The 17,301-nt window shown below is 47.9% G+C and overlaps 3 protein-coding genes across 4 annotated transcripts in view; 2 read left to right on the plus strand and 1 right to left on the minus strand.

Annotated features, from left to right (window-relative positions):
• The first annotated feature begins 2,048 nt into the window (after positions 1–2,048).
• LOC137905204 (major histocompatibility complex class I-related gene protein-like) lies at positions 2,049–8,656 on the plus strand. Its single transcript, XM_068749414.1, has 7 exons — positions 2,049–2,168; positions 3,620–3,886; positions 4,159–4,437; positions 6,022–6,324; positions 7,388–7,492; positions 7,648–7,771; positions 8,032–8,656. Exons 1-6 carry the CDS (start codon positions 2,084–2,086, stop codon positions 7,764–7,766), a joined length of 1,158 nt encoding a protein of 385 aa, XP_068605515.1. The 5' UTR covers positions 2,049–2,083; the 3' UTR covers positions 7,767–7,771; positions 8,032–8,656.
• A 4,507-nt stretch (positions 8,657–13,163) lies between these two features.
• si:ch211-76l23.4 (uncharacterized) lies at positions 13,164–15,986 on the minus strand. 2 transcript variants are annotated; one of them, XM_068749439.1, is made up of 4 exons: positions 15,787–15,986; positions 14,737–14,868; positions 14,360–14,489; positions 13,164–13,499 (listed from the first exon to the last, which is right to left on the minus strand). In XM_068749439.1, the coding sequence occupies exons 1-4, from the start codon at positions 15,908–15,910 to the stop codon at positions 13,271–13,273; spliced, it is 615 nt and encodes a 204-aa protein (XP_068605540.1). In that variant the 5' UTR covers positions 15,911–15,986; the 3' UTR covers positions 13,164–13,270. The 2 variants fall into 2 exon arrangements, with proteins under 2 accessions (XP_068605540.1, XP_068605541.1); XM_068749440.1 differs by lacking the exon at positions 15,787–15,986 and having other exon boundaries at positions 14,737–15,719.
• Positions 15,987–16,465: 479 nt separating this feature from the next.
• ift70 (intraflagellar transport 70) overlaps positions 16,466–17,301 on the plus strand; it is a 6,889-nt gene continuing 6,053 nt past the window's right edge. Inside the window, exons 1-3 of the mRNA XM_068749390.1 lie at positions 16,466–16,558; positions 16,951–17,016; positions 17,262–17,301. The exon at positions 17,262–17,301 is cut by the window's right edge and continues 170 nt beyond it. Coding sequence (XP_068605491.1) covers positions 16,511–16,558; positions 16,951–17,016; positions 17,262–17,301 — 154 coding nt within the window. The 5' untranslated portion in view covers positions 16,466–16,510. The remainder of the gene's footprint in view (positions 16,559–16,950; positions 17,017–17,261) is intronic.

Here is a 17,301-nt window from a genome sequence, read left to right on the forward strand (position 1 = left end):
AGTCCAACGTTGCCTGCGTTTCTCATTCAGTCTGCTGCAGAGATTTCCTGCTGCTCTCTCCCTGCCTTTCGTCATCCCAACAGGGAACAGAGGCTTTACGTTCACCGCAGGGGATGTTGTTCTTGGCGGCGGCCAGCATCATTTTGCAGTACGAGTTGTAGGCGTCGTTCAGGTTGGTGGAACACGGGTGTGGTAGGGTAGTAACTGCCTTGGTCACTTGTTTAGTGAAACCTGCACAGTTCGCTTTCCGGAAGTTCCATCTCTTGACATCCCTCCCTTGCACAGGCTGGACCAAAGATGGAATGGTGATGAGTGACGGTCGGTGGTGTGATCGGGGGAACATGCCCAGAATGCGTCTTGCAGGGAGAGGCTGGTTGTTGTGCCATTTTGCGAATGCCAGGTCTGGGTTGGTGTTGCTGTTCCATCGTGCAGAGTAGAACGTGTGTGGCTCCTTTGGGTCGTACAGGAGTGCAGCATCGACAGTGGAGGCCCAGTCTACCAGGAAGTCACCATCAGCGTTGGAGCTGCTGCAACCCCGGTCTGAGTGGTGGGCAGGGGCAGGGACATCCGGCAGGGACATCCGGCAGGGACGATGGGACCAATCTGCTGGGCGGTGGTTTGTAGATCTTGACGATGGTAGTGTCTTGCACTTTGGTGTTAATCCATTCTATCTCTGCACCATCTGGAGACTGTCCGGCAGCTGACCAGGACATATCTATGCGCACAAATGTGGCCGTGCCATGATGTTTACTGGCAATGTGGCCAGCCAAGGTGTACCCAGGGACCCTCAGGATGTTCTTGTTTTCCTGGTGGGTCTCCTGCAGGGTGATCGCTGTCACGTTGTTTTTTCGGGCCAATTGCTCAAGGATGTCAATCTTGGCAGTGGTGAGGCCTTCGACATTGAGCTGGAGAAGCGCTAGCGCTGGAGCTGTGGACGGTGGATGTTATAAAGACATTTGTTTCGCTTTGTTCGATATTTGAGTTATGCAGCACGCTCACAATACACAGGGTGCACAAACACTCTTAGTTTCTTCATCTCTACATACTTTGTGGTAATAATCACACACATAGATTAATCACATATAAAGCAACACATTGTTAACTGATACACGGAGGACCCTAACGGCCCATCCCAGGAGGAGGGTGTAAGCACCCCCTGGGAGGAGGGTGTTTTGATGCCCACTATAAAGATCACTGCCGTAGAACATTCGGGACTCTTCTACAGAGTCCCCCCCCCCCGCGTCTGTAGGAGAGTCCAGCGCTGTGTTTCCTTACCAGCTTTGTACTTACTGAAAACATTCTGTAAACTTGATTCGTTTTATAATCCTGACTCATTATTGAATAAACACCTCCAACACGAGATATAATAAAAGAACCGGGGAAAAGCAGAAACCGAACAGCGACATGCGGAGGCCACGTGGAGGCTGTCTTCTCCTTGGGAAGCACTTTGTGGCTTGTTGTCTGTGAAGGTGATCCATGAATAATATATAATATATAAATAACATTTCCTTCCTGACTGAAACTAAATGATGAACTCAGGTAACGACCAGCAGGTCGAGCCTCGACGTCACCACCAGCAGAACCTGTCAGGTAAAGATGGACCCTGTTTGGATCATGGGTTCTGTTGTCTCAGCTGAAGAACTCAAGGTGGGACTTTTATTATTCCGCATTGACTCTACCAGGAACATGAGCGCAGTGAAAGTGGAGCAGAAAGCGGAGCAGCATCCGGATCAAACATCAACAGCGGCTCACGTTTCTGTCGGTCCAGAAGTTTTCAGCGTCCAGAACTCAGAACCTGCTGAGACGCTCAAACAAAGACTCTGACGCAGTTTAAAATAGGATCCATTCTACTTTCGCTTTTGATTCACAACCTGTGACAGTTCTGCCGAGTAACAAGCGACGTCATCGCTCAGACTAAATCCTGATTGGCTCAGACTAAATCCTGATTGGCTCAGACTAAATTCTGATTGGCTCAGACGGACGGGGAAGTCCGCTCCTCTCGGGTTTTGTCCTCACTTCACCCTTGATGGTCGGACTGGAAGCTTTAAAGAATCTTGTGGCTGTTCTGTTGTCAAAGCTGCAGATGGGACAGTTCACGATGAAGACCTCGGTTCTGGTTCTGGTTCTGGTTCTGGTTCTGGGTACAGGTGTACCTGGGGCGGTGGGAGGTGAGTTTCTATCCTGCTGTCTGGGTTGACGGTTCTGTTGTTGTACTTCCTGATATGTTAGGAGTCTAGAAATGTCCAAACGGTACCGACCCGTCATCTTAAAGTTCTTCCTGTAAAGTCCATTTACTTCAGGTCAAACTGGGACAGGAGGACAGAGGTAGTTCTTCCTTCTTTGTCCTCTTTAATTTGATGGGTTCAGAACCTCCGGCTCAGACGGACATCAGACCTGATGACGGAGGTGTGCTGGTGTCGGTCGGTGGTTCTGCTGAGGTCCAACAACAAACCGGTTTAGAGATGGTTTCCAAGCTGCGTCTTCATGATAGAGTTTGTCCACCAGAGAGTGGACAGCTTTATTCTCCAGCTGACAAATGTCCTGATCCGTTTGGATGGGTTCTGACCCGTGTCAGCCTCAGAACCCAGCATGGACTGGACCGCACGGTTTCCACACCGAACTATGAGCAGGGGACGGATTTGTTCAGCATTCTGGACGTGACACAGAAACAGGACGTCCACGTCTTCAGACGACGGCGGAGGTTCTGAGGAGAACAACAATGGAAGTGTCAGAACTCAAAGAGAACAAATCAGAGAACCTTCCTGTTGATACCTGAACAGAACCAACTGTTAGAACCAGGACGAGAAGGAAGAGACGTCAGCTGATGATGGAGGGAATGTTGGAACGTCAGAGGATCAGAATCCGCTCTGAATCCAACGGATATTATAACTGCTGTTATAACTGCTGTTATAACTTTTGTTATAACTGCTGTTATAACTGCTGTTATAACTTTTGTTATAACTGCTGTTATAACTGCTGTTATAACTGCTGTTATAACTGGTGTTATAACGGATATTATAACTGCTGTTATAACTGCTGTTATAACTGCTGTTATAACTGGTGTTATAACTGGTATTATAACTGCTGTAATAACTGCTGACTGGTGTTATAACTGGTGTTATAACTGCTGTTATAACCGATGTTAGACTGGCGTTCTTTCTTATTCAGAACCGTGTCCTTCAAATATTAAATGTATTAATATTAATGAGAAATATTCTTCACAAAATCTGTTGTGAGTGAAACAGGTTTTGGGTTCTGCAGGTTCTGCCCATCAGGACCTGACGGTGTTTCGGGACCGGGTCACACCTTTATTTGTTGTGGTGCTGAAACCCAAATCTTTAGGGTCAAACCGTTTTAATTCACAAACTCTCCGTCATCTGGCCTTGAAAATGATGCCAGTTATCAGCTGATGGTGGAAAATGACCAGCGCGACTTTGTGAAACCATAGAAGAAGAAGTTCTGCTGGGTTTCAGCTGCAGGAGCCTCAGAGTTCAAACCTGTAATCAGAACCAGAAGTTGTCATCGGTCACAGGTTCAGGTGTGAGTGGAGAGCAGGAAGTGATGTCATCAGGTGGAAACAGGTTCAACCTTCAGATCGTGATTCTGGTTTTTCTTTCAGAGACTCACTCTTTGAAGTATTTCGAGACGGCGTCTTCCGGAGTCTCAAACTTCCCGGAGTATGTGTGCGTTGGTTTGATCGATGACGTCCAGATGTATCACTATGACAGTAAGACCAAGAGAGCAGAACCCAAACAGGACTGGATGGACAAAGTCACAGCAGAGGATCCAGAGTACTGGACCGAACAGACGAGGAACGAAGTGGGGAACCAAGAACGGAACAAATTCAACATGGAAAATTTAAAGAAGCTCTTCAACCAATCAGAAGGTTTGTTTGTGTTTATTAAATGTTGTGTTCATGCTGTAGGAAGTAAACACACACACACACACACACACACACACACACACACACACACACGCACACACACACACACACGCGCACACACACACCTCTGCAGGAACCCTTTTGCATCACTGCTGGGTCTCTAAAGCTCCGGGACACAGACTGGTTCTGCTGGTTCTGCTGGTTCTGCTGGTTCTGCTGGTTCTGCTGGTTCCAGTGAGGACCAGGTCGATGACTGGAGTCTGTCTCTCTCTCAGGTGTCCACATTTTCCAGCGGCTGTCTGGCTGTGAGTGGGACGATGAGACTGGAGAGGTCACTGGTTTTCATCAGTATGGTTATAATGGAGAAGACTTCATCGTCCTGGACCTGAAGACGGAGACATGGATCGCTCCCTGTCCTCAGGCTGTCAGCACCAAACACAGATGGGATCATGAGAGAGCTGATATGGAATACAGGAAGTATTACCACACCCAGGAGTGTCCTGAGTGGGGGAGGAAGTATCTGGAGTATGGGAGGAGCTCTCTGCTGAGAACAGGTAGAAGCACATCACCTGGTGGAGTTTCAAACCAACAACCTTCATGTTCCTCTGCTGTTTCTGACCCACACACAGAGACACACTCTGTCCTTTACCTCTCTGTCCTCCTTCTCTCTCCTTCAGTCTTCTTCTCCTCTGCTCCTCCCTTCTTTTGTCGCCTCCTCCAGAGCTCCCCTCTCTAACGTGTCTTTGTCTCCTCCTCCAGAGCTCCCCTCTCTAACGTGTCTTTGTCTCCTCCAGAGCTCCCCTCTCTAACGTGTCTTTGTCTCCTCCTCCAAAGCTCCCCTCTCTAAGGTGTCTTTGTCTCCTCCTCCAGAGCTCCCCTCTCTAAGGTGTCTTTGTCTCCTCCTCCAGAGCTCCCCTCTCTAAGGTGTCTTTGTCTCCTCCTCCAGAGCTCCCCTCTCTAACGTGTCTTTGTCTCCTCCAGAGCTCCCCTCTCTAACGTGTCTTTGTCTCCTCCTCCAGAGCTCCCCTCTCTAAGGTGTCTTTGTCTCCTCCTCCAGAGCTCCCCTCTCTAAGGTGTCTTTGTCTCCTCCTCCAGAGCTCCCCTCTCTAACGTGTCTTTGTCTCCTCCTCCAGAGCTCCCCTCTCTAAGGTGTCTTTGTCTCCTCCTCCAGAGCTCCCGTCTCTAACGTGTCTTTGTCTCCTCCTCCAGAGCTCCCCTCTCTAACGTGTCTTTGTCTCCTCCTCCAGAGCGCCCCTCTCTAACGTGTCTTTGTCTCCTCCTCCAGAGCTCCCCTCTCTAACGTGTCTTTGTCTCCTCCTCCAGAGCTCCCCTCTTGTCTTTGTCTCCTCCTCCAGAGATCCCCTCTCTAACGTGTCTTTGTCTCCTCCAGAGCTCCCCTCTCTAAGGTGTCTTTGTCTCCTCCTCCAGAGCTCCCCTCTCTAAGGTGTCTTTGTCTCCTCCTCCAGAGCTCCCCTCTCTAAGGTGTCTTTGTCTCCTCCTCCAGAGCTCCCCTCTCTAACGTGTCTTTGTCTCCTCCTCCAGAGCTCCCCTCTCTAACGTGTCTTTGTCTCCTCCAGAGCTCCCCTCTCTAACGTGTCTTTGTCTCCTCCTCCAGAGCTCCCCTCTCTAAGGTGTCTTTGTCTCCTCCTCCAGAGCTCCCCTCTCTAAGGTGTCTTTGTCTCCTCCTCCAGAGCTCCCCTCTCTAACGTGTCTTTGTCTCCTCCTCCAGAGCTCCCCTCTCTAAGGTGTCTTTGTCTCCTCCTCCAGAGCTCCCGTCTCTAACGTGTCTTTGTCTCCTCCTCCAGAGCTCCCCTCTCTAACGTGTCTTTGTCTCCTCCTCCAGAGCGCCCCTCTCTAACGTGTCTTTGTCTCCTCCTCCAGAGCTCCCCTCTCTAACGTGTCTTTGTCTCCTCCTCCAGAGCTCCCCTCTTGTCTTTGTCTCCTCCTCCAGAGATCCCCTCTCTAACGTGTCTTTGTCTCCTCCAGAGCTCCCCTCTCTAAGGTGTCTTTGTCTCCTCCTCCAGAGCTCCCCTCTCTAAGGTGTCTTTGTCTCCTCCTCCAGAGCTCCCCTCTCTAAGGTGTCTTTGTCTCCTCCTCCAGAGCTCCCCTCTCTAACGTGTCTTTGTCTCCTCCTCCAGAGCTCCCCTCAGTGTTTCTCCTCCAGAAGACTCCTTCCTCTCCCGTCAGCTGCTTCGCTACAGGTTTCTACCCAGACAGAGCCGCTCTCTTCTGGAGGAAGGATGGGGAGGAGCTTCATGAGGAGGTGGAGCACGGAGAGATCCTCCCCAACCATGACGGAACCTTCCAGATGAGTGTGGACCTGGACCTTTCATCGGCGGCGGCTGAAGACTGGAGGAGGTACGACTGTGTGTTCCAGCTCTTCGGTGTGAAGGACGACTTGGTCACCAGACTGGACAAAGGAAAGATCTGGACCAACTGGGGTGAGACTGGGATCAGGGGGTGAAGGTGGGGACACATTTCTGTCTCTCTGATGGTCCAGATCATGGGTTTGAAGAGTTGGACAGAAGTTTTGTTTCTTTCATTGTTGTTTGCTGTTTTCTGTGTAACTTTAGAGTTCAGATAATCAATAAACCACCCGGGACCCAGACAACGGTACCAGAACCCTAACCCGGTACCTGCACAGAAGACGGAAGCCTTTGAATCAGTGATAGTTCTGTTGGTGGTGGCGGTCCGATGTCCACTGGGCTTTCATTCATGCAGGACGATGTCAGTAAAGTCAGTTCATGTCCTCAGCGGAGGAGGTTCTGATTGGACCTGGATCTGTTAGCAGGACGATCCAGAACTGCGGGGGAGGTTCTGATTGGACCTGGATCTGTTAGCAGGACGATCCAGAACTGCGGAGGAGGTTCTGATTGGACCTGGATCTGCTTGTTAGCAGGATGATCCAGAACCCAGTGAATGTTGACGTGAAGCTAGGAGGGTGGGACACGGGTCCAACATGAAGTCCTTCAGTACCGTGGGAAGACACGTTGATTCTAACGCTCCTTTATGGAATCAGCGTTCTTCACCACGTTCCTTCGTTTCTCCAGAAGCTGGGATGTAAAACGTTCCCCATATTCCTGATGTGGACCAGGATGTTATCAGAACCTTGTGTTTCTCCATGAGGGCAGGTCCACAGAGCTGTGGGACTGTCCAGCCTCAGCTGAGGGACGCAGCGTTCCAGCGCTTCGGAGGTTTCAGTCTGGAGTTGGAGAAAAAGTATTTTGGATCCATTTCATTTTTCAGAAGTTTCTAGTTTTAAAGTCAAACCTCTGTCAGAACATTAGAACATTGGACGAGTCTCCCTGAGACTGGAACCAACATCAGGACAGAAAGCAGCACAGACCGTCCTCCTGTGGACAGGTGGACATGAAACCACCTAAACAGGACGGCAGGACCACCAACCAGGTGGTGTCCGTCTGCAGGACGGTTCTGTTGGGACATGGACGTTGTTCTCTGACCTGCTTCACCTGTGCAGGTGTTGACTTGTTTTCTGCTCTCCAGAGGAACCCACTAACGTGAACACCATCATCATCATCGTCGTCACTGCAGCGGTTCTTCTCGTCCTCACGGCTGCCGTTGGATTCAAGCTGTACAGACAGAGGACAGGTGAGCGACCCAGACAGAACCAGTCTCTGTCTCCTGGCTTTGATTGGACACTTTGACCTGATGAAGCAAACAGGAGGTGGTTTCAGCTTCAGAGTCCACTCACATCCGTTCACCTGCAACCGTGAGCGGTGGACTGATGCGTCTTTGTTATCCAGGTAAACCTCGTCCACCTTCTGAGGACAGCGCTGAGCTCACGAAGAGACTGCAGCCAAAGGTGGACATGCAGCCGGAGGTGGACATCCAGCCGGAGGGCGTTGGGACAAGGACAGAATGAACGCAGTGAGTGTCTTCGTGTGGGACACTATGTGTAGAAGAACCTTCTGACACGGGGAGATTATTCTCTGTCAGACTTGTGAGACAAGATAGTCTTTGTCCTTTGGTGTCTTTCCCACAACAAAAGGTGAAGCGGTTTCACCTGAAGGGATCTGAGGTTGTTGGACAAAGACAATCAGTCCACCTGGACATTTAAGGTGGACTGATCGGGTTCGGGTGTGGCTTTGTGGCGTTTCTGCTCAGTTCTGTTGGTTCTGTCTCCGCAGGGTTCTGGGACAAGGAGCGGTGTCCCCACATCGTCCTGTTTGAACTGGAGTCCACCGGGTCTTCACCAGAACACGATCCGATCAAAGATATCAGCGACGAGGATCCAGTGATCGATACTTATTGATTAGAGTCTAAACGGTGTCATTTAGATATTTCGGGGATTGTTCTCGTCTCTTCTCTGGAGACGTCAAACAGGATCTTTAAGACTGTCTTCATCCGACGTCCTTAGAACGTCCTCCATCATTACACTTTAACTCTTCGGCTGCTGGGTTGTTTGTGCTTTCCCTTTGTCCTATTGGTCCTCCTGGGGTCATGTGATCTGAGACGAGAGACATCTGACGGCCTCTAGAGTCGTCTCTGCTGTCCGTCCCCAGAAATCCTTCCTTTGCTTCCAGTCCTCCTGGAACCTGCGGCGGGACTCGGACACTAACGAGTCCGGAGGTGTCGGAGTAAACGGGCGTGTCTTTGTTCCTCCCGGACTCCGCCCCTCCCCCAGTGCTTCCTGTCTGTTCACGGATCACAATCACTTCCTGTGTTGTTAACGAGACGAAGGCTGAAGTCGTCCTGCTGGTTCCTTTCTTTAGACAGAAAGTTCTGCTTTACAATAAAATCCCACATTTCCCACGTTTCTTGTTTGATTGCTCCGTCTCCAATCCATGAATATTCCCAGTCTCATTGCTCCGTCTCCAATTCCATGAATATTCCCAGTCTCATTGCTCCGTCTCCAATCCCATTAATATTCCCAGTCTCATTGCTCCGTCTCCAATCCCATCAATATTCCCAGTCTCATTGATCCGTCTCCAATCCCATTAATATTCCCAGTCTCATTGCTCCGTCTCCAATTCCATGAATATTCCCAGTCTCATTGATCCGTCTCCAATCCCATTAATATTCCCAGTCTCATTGCTCCGTCTCCAATCCCATCAATATTCCCAGTCTCATTGATCCGTCTCCAATCCCATTAATATTCCCAGTCTCATTGCTCCGTCTCCAATCCCATTAATATTCCCAGTCTCATTGCTCCGTCTCCAATCCCGTGAATATTCCCAGTCTCATTGCTCCGTCTCCAATCCCATTAATATTCCCAGTCCGATTGCTCCGTCTCCAATCCCGTGAATATTCCCAGTCTCATTGCTCCGTCTCCAATCCCGTGAATATTCCCAGTCTCATTGCTCCGTCTCCAATCCCATTAATATTCCCAGTCCGATTGCTCCGTCTCCAATCCCATGAATATTCCCAGTCCGATTGCTCCGTCTCCAATCCCGTGAATATTCCCAGTCCGATTGCTCCGTCTCCAATCCCGTGAATATTCCCAGTCTCATTGATCCGTCTCCAATCCCATGAATATTCCCAGTCTCATTGCTCCGTCTCCAATCCCGTGAATATTCCCAGTCCGATTGCTCCGTCTCCAATACCATGAATATTCCCAGTCCGATTGCTCCGTCTCCAATCCCGTGAATATTCCCGGTTCTCTCTTTAGCCACGGAGACTCCGTGAACATGACGGACCTCCAGATGCAAAATGAAGAGGAGGAATGACAGTTAGATGAAGGTGATCCTTGAGGAAGTGAGATGGTGGACTCTGGTTTTAGGATTATTTTAAAACATAAAAATTATACAAACACACAAACTCTGGTCCAGTTTCATCACGAGTGAAGCGGAACAGCTGGAACTGGACAGCAGCTTCCTGCTTTGTCATTTTTATTTTTTTAAGCCAGTGACTCACCATAGAGGCTGCTTCTGAGGTCGTTTTTATTTTTCATTAAATCCCTGTTCGTTACACATAAAGTTTTTTTGTGTGGTTTTTTAATCCAACTGGTGGAACCGAGTTTCCTTACCCTGGTACAGTGTACTCATTTAAATACTTCTGTGTCGTCATCGGTTGCCACCTGACTGGGTCCAGCGCGTGACGTCGCGCTGCCAACGTGGAACGACGTCGAACCCGGAAGTGAACTGTCCGGTTGCGTTAGAGGGGCGCGGCAGGCTTTGGGTCTTTTTGGGTCAGTACTTTGGTTCGGGTCCGGTTTATGCTATTAGCGTCGGGCTGAAGACGCGTAAAGGAGCGCAGCGGCGGGTCTTCCTCGCGGGGCTTCTCCAGCGTCTTCCTCAGCTGTCCGCGGTGAAGGTAAGCCGTGCGAGCGGAGCCGCGGCTGCCCGTGTTCGGACCCGGTTCGGACCCGGTTCGGACCCGGCTCGGCTTCCGTGCGGGCTGCCAGCCGAACCGGACGCGGCTCAGTCGGTCCAGGAAGCAGCTGTCAGAGCCACGGAGGAAACCGGATCTCCGTAGAGTTCCGAGCTTCCTATAGGCAGGAATGAACCGCAGTACCTGCTGTAGTAATGATAGTACTGCTACCTCGTCTTCCACAGATACTTCTACGTGTACTTCTACCTTGTACTTCTACGCGTACGTCTTCGCATACTTCTACGTGTACTTCGACGTGTAAAATTCTCTACGCGTACTTCTACACGTACTTCTACGTGCGCTTTTATGCGTGCTTCTTCGCGTACGTCTACGTGTACTTCTACGTGTAATTCTACCTTGTACTTCTACGCGTACTTCTACTTGTAACATTTTCTACTTGTACTTCTACGTGCGCTTCTATGCGTGCTTCTTCGCGTACGTCTACGTGTACTTCTACGCGTACTTCTACGTGTAATTCTACCTTGTACTTCTACGCGTACTTCTACTTCTAACATTTTCTACTTGTACTTCTACGTGCGCTTCTATGCGTGCTTCTTCGCGTACATCTACGTGTACTTCTACCTGTACTTCTACGTATCCTACCACTACTGCTGTTAAACTTGTGTCGTGGAAACGATGAATGAAAAGAACAGCAGTCGTTATAACGTTACTGATTAAAGATGCATTCAGAGGAAAACACACGGTACTTGTAATCGAACGTATTCTGAGTTGAGGTTCAAGCATCTAATTTAATCTGAAGTCTAATTTAATCTGAAGCGTCTAATTTAATCTGAAGTGTCTAATTTAATCTGACGCGTCTAATTTAATCTGAAGCATCTAATTTAGTCTGAAGCGTGTAATTTAGTCTGAAGCGTCTAATTTAATCTGACGCGTCTAATTTAATCTGACGCGTCTAATTTAATCTGAAGCGTCTAATTTAGTCTGAAGCGTGTAATTTAGTCTGAAGCGTCTAATTTAGTCTGAAGCGTCTAATTTAATCTGACGCGTCTAATTTAATCTGAAGCGTCTAATTAGTCTGAAGCGTGTAATTTAGTCTGACGCGTCTAATTTAATCTGACGCGTCTAATTTAATCTGAAGCGTCTAATGTAGTCCGACGCATCTAATTTAATCTGATGCGTTTAATTTAATCTGAAGCGTTTAATTTAATCTGAAGCGTTTAATTTAATCTGACGCGTCTAATTTAATCTGATGCGTTTAATTTAATCTGAAGCGTTTAATTTAATCTGACGCGTCTAATTTAATCTGAAGCGTTTAATTTAATCTGAAGCGTTTAATTTAATCTGATGCGTTTAATTTAATCTGAAGCGTTTAATTTAATCTGACGCGTCTAATTTAATCTGACGCGTCTAATTTAATCTGACGCGTCTAATTTAATGACGCGTCTAATTTAATCTGAAGGGTCTAATTTAATCTGATGCATCTAATTCAATCTGAAGCGTCTAATGTAGTCTGACACGTCTAATTTAATCTGAAGCGTTTAATTTAATATGACGCGTCTAATTTAGTCTGAAGCGTCTAATTTAATCGGAAGCGTCTAATTTAGTCTGACGCGTGTAATTTAATCTGACGCGTGTAATTTAATCTGACGCGTCTAATTTAGTCTGACGCGTGTAATTTAATCTGACGCGTGTAATTTAATCTGACGCGTCTAATTTAAGCGAGTCCGTGTTCTCCCCCAGGTCTATAGAAGCCGACGTGGCCCTTATCTTGCCCCGTCCTGGACCTGGTCCCTGAGCAGGACTCGTGGCCCGGGAAGACTTCCACGGTGCCGGAGATGGATGGGAGGGAGCGGTCCCGGAAGCAGTGGAACGCTTCCTGGTCCAGGTAGTAGACGCCTCCTACCCTGAACAGGTGAGGATGAGGAGGACATTCGGCCTCACTGCGTTTAATTTAATCTGAAGCGTTTAATTTAATCTGAAGCGTTTAATTTAATCTGACGCGTTTAATTTAATCTGACGCGTCTAATTTAATCTGATGCGTTTAATTTAATCTGACGCGTCTAATTTAATCTGAAGCGTTTAATTTAATCTGAAGCGTTTAATTTAATCTGATGCGTTTAATTTAATCTGAAGCGTTTAATTTAATCTGACGCGTCTAATTTAATCTGACGCGTCTAATTTAATCTGACGCGTCTAATTTAATGACGCGTCTAATTTAATCTGAAGGGTCTAATTTAATCTGATGCATCTAATTCAATCTGAAGCGTCTAATGTAGTCTGACACGTCTAATTTAATCTGACGTGTCTAATTTAATCTGAAGCGTCTAATTTAATCTGAAGCGTTTAATTTAATCTGAAGCGTTTAATTTAATATGACGCGTCTAATTTAATCTGAAGGGTCTAATTTAATCTGATGCATCTAATTTAATCTGAAGCGTCTAATATAGTCTGACACGTCTAATTTAATCTGAAGCGTCTAATTTAGTCTGACGCGTCTAATTTAGTCTGAAGCGTCTAATTTAATCTGAAGCATCTAATTTAATCTGAAGCGTCTAATTTAGTCTGACGCGTCTAATTTAGTCTGACGCGTGTAATTTAATCTGACGCGTGTAATTTAATCTGACGCGTGTAATTTAATCTGACGCGTCTAATTTAGTCTGACGCGTGTAATTTAATCTGACGCGTCTAATTTAAGCGAGTCCGTGTTCTCCCCCAGGTCTATAGAAGCCGACGTGGCCCTTATCTTGCCCCGTCCTGGACCTGGTCCCTGAGCAGGACTCGTGGCCCGGGAAGACTTCCACGGTGCCGGAGATGGATGGGAGGGAGCGGTCCCGGAAGCAGTGGAACGCTTCCTGGTCCAGGTAGTAGACGCCTCCTACCCTGAACAGGTGAGGATGAGGAGGACATTCGGCCTCACTGCAATAAAACGACGCTATGTCCAATAAAAGTGTGAGCAAAGAAAAATAGTTGAGATCCATTTTCATGCAATCAGTGAGTTTATTATTGGGCTCGTGACCCAAACCCAAGCCAGGATTATAAATCAGGACTTTACTGATGTTTTATAGGTTGGGATGGGGGAAGCCTCTCATTGGCTGATCAGGCAGCAGTAGAGGCGACCTTCTTCTTCGCCACTCTCCTCCCCGTCTTTCTGGGGACCGGGGCCGGGGCCGGGGCCGGGGCGGCGTTGGCGTTGGCGTTGCCGGCTTTTAGCTCGTCGATGAACGTTTCTATGACGGTGAACTTCTCGGTCAGGTCGCCCAGGTGAGCTTTCAGGGCGTTGAACTCCTTGTAGAGGTCGTCCAGAGCCTCAGAGAGGGGCTGGATCCTGAACCAGAACACAGAGCAGTCCATCAGGTGGGGGGGGTCTTCCTAAAACCGGGGGCTCAGTTTGTCCCTGATTCTGCTATTACCCCAAAATAAAGGCAACCTTAGAATACCCCCATGGAGGCAAAATGGTGCTTTTAGCTTCGAGCTGTTTTTACATGATTTTAATCTCAAAGTCTTCAAAACGCATTTTTCCAGACTGAATCAAAGACAAGCGAAGAGACGAGCCGGAACAAAGGCCGCTTGTTCTCCCGTTTGTTCTAAGGAGCGAACCGTCTGGCTGGGTTTGTCCTCCGGGCCCAAAATAAAGCTCCGCGGCTGCTGCCATCGGGCGGAGACAGAACGCTGCTCCTGACCGGTGGAACCCGGCAGGCGCCAACAAGGAGGTTTGGTGTTTCCTGTTTCTGCAGGACGCCACGTCGTTATAGGGCCATAAATACTGGAAGTATTTCAGTCTCCACACGCCTTTTACTTTCTCCCTCTGTGTTTCTACTTCCACACGTTTAGCCGCTGAATTTAACGACAGCCACGTTTTAAGATTTGAATCTCACTTTAATTAACACTAAAACGAATCATGTTCCTCCCCGCTGTGTCTGAAGGACAGGCTTTTAATGAACATATCACTTCTCATTCAAGTCTTCCTGTGAGCGTCTGGCCAATCAGCACTCAGAATGACGTCGATAAACGCATTTAGCTCTTTTAATTCAGTAGAAGTATTAATACTGCAGAAACAGTTAAAAACAAATTAAAAACAGGATCAAGTGTTAAAAGCAAATCCTTTTCAATGCAGTGAAAAAATTATGACATCATCATTATCAAAATATGTCCCTAGTAATGTCTCCCCCACAGGTTGGACTCTACCTGGCGTAGTCCGGCAGCAGGGACTGGTGGTCGTTCTGCAGGAGTCCTCTCATCTGGTTCAGGATGTCGAACCTCCAGTTGTCCAGGATCTGGGTCAGGTTGGCCACGCCCCTCATGTTCACCTTCTCAGCTGGGACAAGAAGGACAAATTTACTGCTGCTGCACCGAAGATGTTAACGTTTGACTGAGAACATTCGGGACAGATTTATACTGGTGCTGATCCGGGTCGATGTGGGCCCGCTGGTCATTATGTTCATCGGACATATAAACCAGCTGAGCACTGATCCTGAATCAGTCTGCTCGGTTGAGCATCACCAGGCGGAGCCCTGAATTTGACCTCTGACCCCGAGTAAACAGAGTAAACTGGGTGTTCTCACAGCCATCCTTGTAGTTCCATTCCCCGGTGGCTTTGGCCGCAGGGCGTCGCCTCTGGGCCAGGACCGTTGTCACGGTAACAGCCAGGAACAGCAGCAGCAAGCTCAGTTTGGGCGTCATGATTGGACCGGCACCTGGAGGGGGAAGATGGACGGGTTATGGACTAACTAATCTGCTGGGCGGGGTCTGAAACGCATCTGTTTGTGAACAATAAGCTCCGCCTCCTGCACCACTGGGGTCAAAGAGTGTGTGTGTATCACTAGTGTGTAACCAGCACTGTGTGTGTGTGTGTGTGTCATTAGTGTATAACCAGCAGTGTGTGTGTATCACAAGTGTGCAGTAACACACACACATCTACAGTAACCCACCTATAATAACACACACACACACACCTATACTAACACCTGCAGTAACACACAGACTATACATCAGATGTGTGTGTTTCTACTTTTACCTATTATTTGAGAGCTGCTCAGAATAAATGTTTAAACTCAGTTTAGCTTTAGAGGTTTGATCCAAACGTCCGTCAAAATGTCTCATTTAGTCAAAAACAATCAAATTCAGTCTCATTCATGTATCCTGATACACAAACGGTTCCGACTGATGAGCTCTTTGTCGGTCTGAGACTCAGTAGAAGTTTATCTGGATCCGAGATCACCGGATCCAGATCCAGATCCAGACTGACCTGAGACCAGATTGGAGGTAAACCTTGATCAATTTAAGGATAAATCACTTACCTGAGAATAAACTCCCAAAACGTGGCATCCGGATAAACACACAAGCATAAACAACAACAACAACAACAACATGCATGTTTGTCTCCACTGCATTAAATCTCATTAGACTGTGCGAGTTAGATAAATAAAGAATATTTAAAAATGATTCAGACTCATGCTGAACATTATAATTCATTCCTTCTTCATTACACCATGAAAGCAGTCAATGTAAGACGATGTTACAAAGCAGCAGCAGCGCTGAGAGGAGCGTTTGATTCGCCTGCATTCGTGCTAAAAGCTACAGAGACCTGAATAAACGCGTCTCTCTGCACGTACCTGCGCGTAAAGGTGAAGGTCGTCGACTGCAAAGCGTCCCAACAGAGCAGACAGAAGGCAGCAACAGGCAAGGAGAGAGGGAGGAAACACACCCTACTGCACACTGGCATGCATCTACATGCATATAAAGACACACACACACACGCACACACACACACACACACACACTCTGACCGAAACACACCCATTCCACATCTTTATGAGGCTCGCTGGTCAGCATAGTGTGGTTTAGGTCTGAGGCAAAGCTCCAGTACTGACCAGTGTGTGTGCGTGTGTGTGTGTGTGTGTGCGTGCGTGTGTGTGCGCGTGCGCGTGTGTGCGTGTGCGTCTTTTTGCCAGCCTGTGCTTGCGAGTCGAACTATTGCCCAATAGCTAAAAATGTTGGCATCGTTGAAACTGTGAGAAAAACAAAGTGATTTCACTCTGGCTGCATCATCTTTAACTCCCGACATTCTTCCTACATTACGTTATTTATTATATTTTTTTGTGATCGTATTTTTATTCATCGCGTGTCACAATGTGACAGAAAGAAACGAAGGAAAACCAACAAATGTTAATTAAAAATAATAATTTAAGTCAGAAGTCGGCTATTTGAGATTCATCCTCTTCCGTGATTGGGTGCTACTCGTTTTGACTTCCGGTCTGATCCGTTGCTAAGTAACAGAAGCTAGCGGTTGGGAATACACGGTGTTTGAAGTGAATTCCACCGCTACTTGGTGTGATTATGTCCGGTATCAAAGACGGGGAGTTCACGGCGACCATCTACAAACTGGTGAGAGCGTTGCTAGTTGAGACTAGTTAGCGTCGACCTAGCTGCTAACTAAGTTACCTCAGTTTGACGGTCTTTACGCCGCTCGCGATAGGTCGTGATTCTTTTTGATACGCTGCTAATTACTTCAGGATTATCCCTTTTATAGAACAACAGAGCGATTTGACGTAATGTAACGGAACGGGCTCGTTCTTCGTTACCGCCCAGCCACGGCGCGTTACACCGTTACTCGTCACTTCGACGGCGCTAGCGATAGCGGTGTCTGATTAGCATGTTGCGTTAGCTCATCTTCTTGAACGGATGTAGCATTTCAGGTAGCATTTCCCTGCTATCTAGCTAAAGCTAAAGCTAAAGCTACCGGTAACTATTATCGTTACTGTCCATCTGTGCTCCAGATCAAAGATGGACAGTACGTGGAGGCGATTCACATTCTGAACGGACAACTCCAAAGGCACAGCAAGGTGAGCGTGGAACAGTTCAGTCACCTGCGTGGGGAGTTCACGCATTTCTGACAGGAGACAAAGGATTGATTAATATTCAAGCAAAATACCAGTGAACATTATTACTTCTTACTACTCATCATGTGTTTTTCCCTGGGGGCGGTTAAACGTAGTGTCTACTAACAGCCCCCCCGTTCCTGTCTGACCCCATCCTGGGGGCAGTTAAAGGTCTACTAACAGCCCCCCGTTCCTGTCTGACCCCCCAGTCCAGGGCAGCTCTTTCCCTGCTGGGATTCTGCTACTATC

The sequence above is a fragment of the Brachionichthys hirsutus genome, chromosome 16, assembly GCF_040956055.1.
Source record: "Brachionichthys hirsutus isolate HB-005 chromosome 16, CSIRO-AGI_Bhir_v1, whole genome shotgun sequence".
In the NCBI taxonomy this organism is placed as follows: Eukaryota; Metazoa; Chordata; class Actinopteri; order Lophiiformes; family Brachionichthyidae; genus Brachionichthys; species Brachionichthys hirsutus.